Source organism: Triticum dicoccoides, chromosome 1B (assembly GCF_002162155.2).
Source record: "Triticum dicoccoides isolate Atlit2015 ecotype Zavitan chromosome 1B, WEW_v2.0, whole genome shotgun sequence".
Classification (NCBI taxonomy): Eukaryota; Viridiplantae; Streptophyta; class Magnoliopsida; order Poales; family Poaceae; genus Triticum; species Triticum dicoccoides.
The window spans coordinates 479,837,857-479,848,771 of record NC_041381.1 but is presented as its reverse complement, the minus strand read 5'-3'; the positions used below and the strand labels follow the sequence as shown (position 1 = coordinate 479,848,771).

General features: G+C 43.8%; 1 protein-coding gene across 1 annotated transcript; it reads left to right on the top strand.

The window, feature by feature from the left end:
• The first annotated feature begins 5,486 nt into the window (after positions 1-5,486).
• Positions 5,487-9,244, top strand: LOC119342794 (probable disease resistance RPP8-like protein 4). Its single transcript, XM_037614166.1, has 2 exons — positions 5,487-5,864; positions 6,024-9,244. The coding sequence occupies exon 2, from the start codon at positions 6,100-6,102 to the stop codon at positions 8,887-8,889; it is 2,790 nt and encodes a 929-aa protein (XP_037470063.1). The 5' UTR covers positions 5,487-5,864; positions 6,024-6,099; the 3' UTR covers positions 8,890-9,244.
• Positions 9,245-10,915: the final 1,671 nt, after the last annotated feature.

Sequence of the window (10,915 nt, the reverse complement as noted above, 5' to 3'; positions counted from 1 at the left end):
CTCATTTTGTGAAAGATTCAAGTGGGTCAAGAATCGAAGGTTGCTAACTGAATCTGGTACAATCTCAATATCATTGTGAGAAAGATTGATATAGGTTAGATTCTGTAACATATCAATTAACCTAGGAATCCTTTTGATCCTGCAAGATTGCATATGCAGTACACGCAGAGCTATCAGACGTTGGCAAAACTCTGCTGGGATATCGGTGATTGCGCACTTGTTCCCAGACAAAAGCATATTTTCATCTCTGAGCAATATTAGGGTCCTCAAACTTTCCAATTCAAACAATTCTGGTGGAAGCTTACTGGTTTCACAATCAACAAGTAAGGAGAGACACCTGGCATCACACGAAGGCCAAATTATTTCCTTTCTAGCATCTATCGCTAAGTGGAATCCCCGGCTGATCCTTTGTGCAAGAAGTTGCATCCCAGGATGCATCTTGTAAACAATGTTTCCTCCATGTCGAGATTTCTGGACTACATCATAGAAGTGTTCTGTCATCATCTGGGAGAAGTAGAGATGCATGTCAGATTTGCTGCTTATCAGTTTTATGAGCTCATCAGCAACAAACATGTCAGTCAGTTGTTCAGGTGTAAAGCTATGAACTAGGAGCAGTGAGCAGTAAAGAAAGCATTGCTGGATGCTTGGAGGGAGATGTTGGTAGCTGACATAAGCCGCATCCAACAAAAGACGGTCTGCATAGAAGACGAGATCAAATCTGCTCAGGACATGCTGCCAAGCGACTTGAGTTTTCCGTATGCTCTTCAGCTTGTTTGATGCGCTGAGAAGTAATGAGGGCACGCCAGCACATGTTTCAGCAATCATTTTTCTGATTGGGATGAGCCGTGGTGGCAACTCTGCAGGATTTTGCATCCATTGTGTGAGCAGACTTGAAGAATGATCTGGCAAGAGACGCTGTAAGGTGTATGGTTTGAGGGACTTGGTCAATGTTACAACATCAGGGATGCGACTAGTGACAATCATCTTGCTTCCGGGCTTTCCAGCACTATCAAGGACTTGCATCAGCTTCTGCCATTTCTCCCGATCCTGATCCCACGCATCATCCAGTACAAGGAAAAATCTCCGCCCATTGAGTTTCTCTTTGACAAGGCACTTCAGTTTCACGGAGTCCTCCTGCTCTATCATTTCTTCTTCTGTCGAATCACTTGTGCTACACTGCTGGGTGGTTAGAACTTGTGCTATTCTACTCAATATCACCATGGTGTTAAAATCACGAGGTACCGAAACCCAAATCCGATCATCACCAAAGGTATCAACAACCCATGGATGCCAGAATACTAGCTGAGCGAGGGTAGTCTTCCCGATTCCAGCCATTCCCGTTATGGGGAGAATTGACAAGCCGGGTGTGCTGTCATCAGTTTGCATCATTCTTAGGACGTCGTCCAATTCTCTCTCTCTACCAAGTACACCTTCAGGTTCGCCACATGTTCTCTGGCAACTCATAGCTTCCTGGATATCTGTATGTTTGGCTGGAAGTCTGATTCTATATATTTGTGCATAGCAGTTTTCCAAGCTAGCTACTGCCTCTCTTATCTTATTGACACGGCGAAAATGGAGCCTCCGAAAGATGGGCGATCTGCGTACCTGATGAAATGAGAAAATGCCCCCCTTTTTTCTCAGATGGCGAGAGATCCTATTCAGCGCGTCATCAGTATCAAGTGTGAGAGACCAGAGCCTCTGCAGGAGCTGGAGGTACTGCTCGTTGTTGACGTTGATCATAAGAACTGCACTCTCATCGATGCCACTGATCTTCCCATGGATCACACTGAAATATTTCTGCAAGTCCTGAAGTAGGCTTCCAATGCCAAGCAACCGACCCATCTCCAGGACAGGTTCCAATTTCAGCTTTTCCACCATTGCATGCAGCAGATGCTCCACCGACATGGTTTTTCTCTTCTATCCTAGACTTCTCTCTGAGAAATATGATTGCCTTCAACTATGCCCGCACTTGGAAGGAGAATATTTATTTTGAAGAGCAAGATCTGGAGGATTTTTCCCTCGTCAAGATCTGGAGGTGGGCGACTGGGCTTGTTGACTTCCTGTGGCATCTTTTCCATTTGGCTTATTTAGGTGCATTACGTAGGAAACTTCGTGGATTTTTCTTAGGCTGTTACAATTTTCTCCCATCTCTCCCATTAAAACTTAATTTTGTAATGTGTGGCAGGGGTTAGTGCTGTGCTCTTGGAACGTCACTGTCTCATGGATTGTCTTTTTCCCTCCACTGTCGGGTCATTAAATTTTCCTTCGTAGTCATCGAAATTTAATGAGGTAATAGCACCGCAGCCGCAGGTCTTAGAACTTGTCCTACATGTGATGGTTTAGTCCTACAACTTGTAAAAGTGGACTGGTCAGTCCTACACTAGATGTGCAAGTTTAGTCCTGGGCCACTCACACGCAGCCAAGTGGCGCCAGCGTGGCGGAGACAGCCATGTTGAGTAACGTGATTGTATTAGGAAACATAGGTTAGACTAGGAAATATTTTGGCTTGCCTTGTACTTCAAATAGATCATGTACTCCTATATATATGCCCATGAGACTCAAGCAATACAACGACTATTCCACCAAATCCTTCTCTCTCCCTTTTAACAAGCCAGCTCTGTACTTTTTGCAGCCTTTTGTTTTAATCAACCCGCACTACACCTCACCTTAATTAATTTTTGTGTTGGATCTGTTCGTCCTACTCCCTTCTCTGTTCCGCCGCCGCCTGGAGTCGCTGAGCATCGCTGCTGCCGCCGCCTGCCGCCTGGAGTCGCTCATCGTCACCGCCGCCTGGAGTTTCTAGTCGCTGCCGCTGCTAACGGCTGAAGTCGCTCAGCGCCGTGACGCCGTTTAACTCGCCTTGCCTATGCCGCCGCTGACCGCTGAAGTCGCTCACCGTCGTCTGGACTCGCCTCGCCTCTGCAGCCGCCGCCTGCCGCCCGTCGCCGTGATGCGGGTGTGCGGGCTGGGTGTGCTTGTTGCCGCCATGGATGCGTGGTTGTTGTGTATGTGTGCGTGCTTGCTGGGTGCTGCTTGGCGCTGGCCACTGCTGCATGCAAGTACTACAAGGATCGATTAAATTGATGATCATTCATTCAGTCATCCAGAAGGCGAGGATTGAGTAAAGTGATGATCATTTGGTCATCGAGAAGGATAGCTATGGATAAACTGACTTCGAAATATTACAGAATTGGCTGCCGAGGAGGGTGATGAATTGACTTTGCTACAAGCCCATGGAGTAAGATTTATGCAGATCTACAGAGATGCAATATGCTTGCTGGAGCCATGCCAAGGAAGAAGAAGCAGAGTGACACGTGGTTTAGCCTAGCAGAAGGATAGCCTGCAGCTTGGTACGTATATGTGATCGCTTTGGTACGTCGCCCAGAATTTAAATTCCGTGATGACTAAGTACATCAAGTGAGGCCAGTTCTTTTTCACCTCGGTACCGTGTGTGCACTGGATGGTTAGTATTTTGTTCATTCGGTATTACTAGTAATATGGCAAGTTTATTCTGGCCCTGGCTGGCAGAACCGTGCCAAGTACGTAGTAATACTCACACATTTCGTTTGCTGATGCAATTTCAAGCAAAGGAATGCTGCTCCTGCACATGTATGCACGAGGTCAAATGGTGTGCTTGTTCTTCTCAGCAAAGCAATGCTGCTCTCATCTCATTCGGCTTGCTTCAAGTCCACATAAATATCCCGGCGCCTGCTAACTGGAGCTCGCCGAATGTGCCAAGATATCTGAAATCATTCTTCCTTCACTACATACAGAGTCATAATAATCCTAGAAGATTTGTAAGCACTTGCTGTTGGCTTTACAAGACGATGAGAAGGTGTTGTTCGGCAAATGGCGCTCTGCTCATCTCCCCTGCTTTTCAGTCATGCAAATCTGATGGATGCTGGAAACAGAGAAGGAAGAAGGACAAACAGATCCAACACAAAAATTAACTAAGGTGGGGTGTAGTGCAGGTTGATTAAAACAAAAGGCAGGGGGTATCTGCAAAAAGTACAGAGCTGGTTGTCTCCGCCACGCTGGCGCCACTTGGCTGCGTGTGAGTGGCCCATGACTAAACTTGTACTCCCTCCGTCCTGAAATACTTGTCGGGGAAATGGATGTATCTAGACATATTTTAGTTCTAGATACATTCATTTTTATGCATTTTTCCGACAAGTATTTTCGGACGGAGGGAGTACATCCTTTACAAGTTGTATGACTGATCAGTCCACTTTTACAAGTTGTAGGACTAAACCATCACATGTAGGATAAGTTTCAGGAACCTGTAGTGCTATTACCTTAAATTTAATCTTGCAAGATGTGGCAGGCCTTAGTGATGTGCTGTTGGAACGTCACTGTCTTACTGATGCCTTTGTCTTAAATGTGGGCATGTATGGGCTTTTATTTGTGGCAGTCTAGAACCAGACACAAGCACACCCCAAAGCTTGCCAAGAAATCTGACGGAGTTAACCGGCAACTTGCAAATACCAAATCTGGTTAAATTTTCGGAAATGTTAACGCCCACACGTGTGGGCGTTTGCACATCGCCCACACGCCTCCATCACTACTCATTTTGCCACGTATGAATAGATGACATCAGCAGAAATTTTTTTGGTTTTCTGCTTAAAAATGTTGTATCTCCTAAATAAAAAAGCGAACTAAAAATCCGTTTTCACCATTAAATCCGTCTCGACGAGATCTTCAAAACTAGACCCCATGTTGATATGTTTCGATGAATTTTTTTTTTGCCAGAAGTTGCCACGATGTTTACACTGCAGTTGCCATAGGGCTTAAACTAAAGTTGCCATGTGGCAATTTTAGTTTGTAGATCATGGCAATTTTAGTATTTTGATGATGGCCACTCCAGTACTTTGACCATAAAAATTATTTTTTGTATGAACCATGGCAATTTTACGTGCATGTATCATGGCAATTTTAGTTTATGGTTCATGGCAAGTCTAGTTTCTTAATTCCCCGTTTTATAAATGTCAAAATTTACTTTTAAATGTAGAAAAAAATAGCTGAAACATATCATGGCAACTTCAGTGTAAACATCATGGCAATTCATATGCAATAGACATGGCAACTTTTAATCCAAAAAAAAATTCATCAAAACATATCAACATGGGATCTAGTTTCGAAGATCTCATCGTGAGGAATTTAATGGTGAAAACGGATTTTCAATCGGATTTTTCGTTTAAAAGATAAAACATTTTAAAAACTGAAAATCCAAAAAGATTCCTGCATGCATGCATGCGATGACGTGATAATCTGTTTACATTAAAAACGTATGATGCGTCCCCTTTCCTGCCACACGTGTGGTAGTTAGCGCGACCCTAAATATTAGGTCAGTTTCCTGGAAGTCTCCAATTGGCATGTTCTCAGTCTCAGTCCACAAGTAAGACTTGGCAGTTGTCATTACTATAATTACTTTTGACATATTCTTCCGTAGGAACCTGCCGTGCAGTATCCTGGCTAACATACTCCACCCACACCCCGGCCACGAGCCTCCACCGCTTCCTAACCTCCATCCCGCGCAGCTGCTCTGCCAGCCGGCACGCGTCGAACAGCACCGACTTGCTCCGGTCCCCCTTCACCTTCCGCGGGTCGATATCCGCCTTCACTGCCGCAAGCGCGCTCGCGCCCTGCCGCTCCTCCGCCCGTGCCTCGCCTCCCCGCAGCCGCACGAAGAAGTTCTTGGCCTCCGCGCAGGTGTCGCCGAATCGGATCTGCCCAATGCTCGCCGTCAGCATGAACGGCCGCATCACCAGCAGGAACAGCATGTAGTTTGCCATCTCCCTGCTCGCCGCCGGCAGCCTGGACCCGCTGTTTACTCCGAAGGAGTGACAAATGCCTCATACCACCAGGTAACGAAATCACCAGCAGGAACAGCATGTATTTTGTGTCTTCACTTGTCATACGCAGCAGGGCATATGCTCCATTCTAGGATGGCTGATTAAAAAATAATAGATTTAAGCTTCCATTGGTCTCCAGCATATCACTAATCAGTTCTGATTGTCCTGCAGAAAGATTACCTGCTGCTTTCCAGATCATATTTGTTTCATCATACTTTGATCTTCAGTACTGGTTCCATCAGTCGTTATGCTTGTCCACCAAAGCATTGAGGAAGATGTGTTTGAGCCACTGGTGTCGCGTGTTGCTGAAATTAGACGCCGCTTCTTTGGGATAGTGAGCTCATCTGAAAATGACGGAAGGGGTCCTACAATGCATGAACTTCCAGAAAAGATCAGATGGGAAGTGCAACATCTTGAAGAATTGTTTGAGGGGATCAAGGAAGACAAGGAGGGGGTCTATGAGAGCATTACGTATGTTAGCATGGCAGTCTCTAAGTGGCAAAGAAGATTGGGGATAGTATACCGGAATGCATCTGGAGCTCCTGCACCTTTTGAGGGAATGAAATGGGCAGTGGAGCATCATGAGGGGTGGGTTGAGGATGGTACCACATCAGAAGCCAATACTGAGAAACTGTCTTTTGATGAACATGAGTTTTTTGAATCACTTCGATACCTTAAGACTGCAGAAGGTGGTTCAGAAGCTCGTTTCCTGGATGGTATCAAGACTGGAATGCAGTGTATCAACGATGTTCTTGCCACCGTACAATCAAGAACGGAAGCAGCCAATGGGAGCTTGCGTATTGTAGACCATGTCTTCTCCCCAGTACTGAAACTTATAAAAACCATTGATCATCTAGTATCAGTAGCTACTGAGGGCGGAGACAAATCTCAGAACTATAAGTTCCTTGCCAAGATTGATGGTCAAGTAGACTGCTTGCAGGATGCACTACATGTGATTGATATAAATAAGAGAGAAGTTGAGGAAAGCTTTAGAACAATGGAAGGTCTCATCTTGCCACTATTGTCACGCCTTAACGCCACTTGCAATGTTCAATTGGAACCTCTGAGCTTCCAAGATGAGATCGAAAAAGGCATTAAGCACTTGGTAGATGTACTTGGCATGGTTGAGAAAAAGAAGCAGGATGGAAATGCAAACTTCAGCATTGTTAATGCGGCCTTCTCGCCGTTATTGACATGTTTGAACACCATCAGGCACCTCTCATTAGAAGCCTTAGCCCATGAAGATAAATCAGGTGCTTTTATTCTCTTGGGCAATATCAGCGATGAGTTGTCACAGCTCAAAGATGTACTCCAGAAGGTCCAGGAGAAAGAGAAAGGGATATACAGTAATTTTGATGCCATTGAGCAACATATTGATGAACTTTTTGAGGGGCCTATGATAGATGCTGAAGGCTCCTTAAAACTTCAGCAGATGGGTGGCCTGCGAGAAAAGTTCCGTGTGATTCATAAAGAGATAACAAATATATGGGGTAAGGTGAATGACTCTTTCAAGGTTCAGGATGTCTCCATCAGATTGATGGCTGCAAGACATGAAGCTTCATCTTCTCGTCCATTGTCAGCACCAGATACATTCAACATTAACAGGGAAAATGTGGAGATGCGGAAGCTGAAGGATAGCATTAATGGACTGGAGACGAGGTTGAGACAGTGCCTTTTGTGCCTTGCTGTCTTCCCAGAGGATGCAGTCATCAAGAAGAGGCTGCTAATTCATTGGTGGATTGGAGAAGGCTTTGTGAGTTCAGTTTCAGAGGGGAAGAATTTTTTTAATGAGCTGCTTATTACCAAGGGATTCATTAAGCCAGTTAAGAAATACCACTGCGACAAAGTCCACGGGTGCAAGGTGCAACCGTTGATCCGTGCGCTACTGATTGAAGCTGCAAAGAGTGCAGCATTTGTTGAGCTCAATTCTGATGGCAGCTCCAAGAATGACTTCACCAGAACCCGGCGTGCATGTTTGCAGGATGGGAAGATCCTTACCAGTTTCCATCGCGATGTGTTGACAGTTTACAATATTAAACAACAGTATCTTGAGTTAGACAAGACATGGTTTTCTGGAAAGACATGTTTGAGCACTGTGCAGTTAGGACGATGGCAGGATACAAATTATGACCCTCGGGCGCATCACGTAGAGTTGAACAATGTTGAGTTCCTAAAGCAGGTCAAGTCGTGCAAGCAATTGAAGTACCTGAGTTTCAGAGGGATATCGAGAATCGAGGCCCTTCCTACCTCGATTGGAAAGCTCACAAGACTTGTCATCCTTGATCTCAAAGCATGCCATAATCTGGAGGATCTACCAAAGGAGATAGTGAAACTAGTGAAGCTGGAGTACTTGGACGTTTCTGAATGCTACTTGCTGTCAGGTATGCCCAAGGGGCTAATCAAGCTTTCTCACCTTGAAGTTCTCAAGGGGTTTGTTCTGGCAAACACTAGGAGCAAAGACCCGTGCCATCTCAAGGAACTTGTCATGCTGAAAAAATTACGGACGCTGAGCATTAGAATTGGAAATAGTGTAGATAGTGATCAGTTTGAGAAAATTAACGAGTTTTGTGCCCTCCGGTCGCTCACACTTACTTGGGGGGCTGGGTTATCCTCGGTACCTGCTATACACGGTGACAATCGTCTTTCAAGATCAAGCAGTGCTGCTACTCTTGCTGTTAATCATGCAATGCCTTCTGTTCTCCCCTCGGGTCTTGAGAAGCTGGAGATCTGTTGCTTCCCAGTAGCAGAATTTCCTTGCTGGGTTAATCCTGGAGAGCTGAAAAACTTGAAGAAACTCTATATCAGGGGAGGTATCATAAGTAGTCTAGGCGAGGACAAGTACTGGGAGGTGACCGTGCTTCGGTTAAGGTTCCTCAAGCATCTCAACTATTCATGGACGGCACTGCATGATACTTTCATGAAACTCCATGTTTTGGAGGTGCATGAATGTGAAAATCTTGAAACCTGGCCTGACTGTCAAAAGGACTTGTGGCTGAAAGAGACGAATGGAATTATGGAAGGTTCGCACCTCGCTTAACATGAAACGGCACCTAAAGGGCTGTTTGGAATGGGTGTAAAATTTGTGTGGCTACAGGTATTTAGCTCGAACTTGGAACTAAATACCGATGGGCACAGAAAATTACACCCATTCTAAACGGGGCCTAAATCGTGCAAGGCTTCAATTTCTTGATAACTGCAACTGGTGATATTTCTTCAACCATCTGGAAGGAACGCAGCGGGGTAGAGTATTTGAGAATAAGTTCAATTCATTTGGTCATGTGTCAAAGCAAATTAAGTGTGATGCATTCTATTGGTTCAAGGACAGGGCCAAGTACTTTCACTGAGGCCAGGATAATCCTTCTTTTCGGAAGAAAAAAAATATGCTTTCAGTCGCTGTTTGTTTAAGGTTCGAGTCGTGTTTGTTTAGGTGCGTGGGGTTTCCTTTCTTTTGGCGATGTGGCCTTTTTAACCTTTATCAGACCTTGTATTGTTCTTCTCCTCTTCTATTACTAGTAAATTAGTCCGTATTTTGCACGTCAACAAATACTCGCTCTGTCCCAAAATTCTTGTCTTAGATTTATCTAGATACGGATGTATTAAACACTAAAATGTGAATAGATACATTCGTATATAGACAAATCTAAGACAAGAATTTTGGGTCGGAGGGAGTATATAATAGCAGGAGGAGTACATTCTCGACATTTTATTTCCTTCTACACGTGTTTTCTTATTGGAGAATCAGATTCTTGGCATGATAACTTTTAGACTAATATGAGACTATAGTGGAGATTCAATTAACCCAAATGATAAGTGTCCCCAAATGATAAGTGTCTCGTGTTGAACGAAGCACTCCGGCCTTAAGTTTTTTACAACTAAATTTGTCATTTAAAAAGAAAAAACAACCAAAAAAACTAGAACTTGTCCTCCGAAAAAAAGTCGTCATTCTTACGTACTAAACTTGTCATAAAAAGTGTTTGGAGTTGCCATGTGTTCGTGTCACACGTGTGGCACTTATCAGGATCCTTCAATTAAAAGGGCACGTGGCAGAATCTTTTGAGATGAAAACTTTATCCAACGGATAATATTTTTCGGATTTGATGTTATCTATCTCTCAACCGTTGACACTATATTCAAATTATTGTGACACTATATTTTTCGATAAGGGATGCTTTATTACTTAAAAGGTTTAAGCTGCATAACTAAAATGTACACAGTCAAACAAAGTCCTCTCACGAAAGGCAAAAATAAAAAGAGGCAAAATATAAAGAAACATGTAGTTTGCAAAACACCTATACGGGAGGGCGCCAATCTAAGATCATGCTGCCACATATGTTGGGTAAAAGTATCCCTCGTCGTAGCCTCCAATCGTGTACACACCTCCGTAAACATGTCTCGATTCTCCATGCTTTGTAGAGAGGACCATAAAACGAAGAGTCTCAGCACATATGTAGATAACCTGTATAAGAGAAGTACTGTATTGTTAAAAATCTTATCATTTCTACATAGCCAAAGCGATCAAATAACGACAAGCGCTCCCACCCTAAGAAGAGTTCTTAACTTGTGATCAATCTCATGTAACCAGTTGTCAAATATATTAGTAACACTACAAGAAGGATACAAGCCAGAAGCTATTTGGATGACTGGCCATATAGAACGAGCCCATTTGCATTGGAATAACAAATATTTTATTGTCTTATCATGCTGACAAAAGACACATTGCGTATTTCCAGGCCAGTTTCTCTTAATAAGGTTACGTTTGGTAAGAATTACTCCGCGACGAAGATATCATGCAAAGATTTTATTCTTAAGAGATATCTTCATCTTCCAGATCTTGTTATTATCAACTGGCACATCAGACTGGAGTAAAGCTCTATACATAGATTCCACTCAGAATTGTCCATTCCCAGGTAGGTTCCAACGGAATCACTACAAAAAAAGATACATCCTTGACATTTTGGGCCGAACGAATTTTTTCCTGTCATACATATAACATTTGTATGACGATAATTGTGACAAAACATGGTATCATCATAGATGTGGTGGGCTCCTACTTCTATGATAAA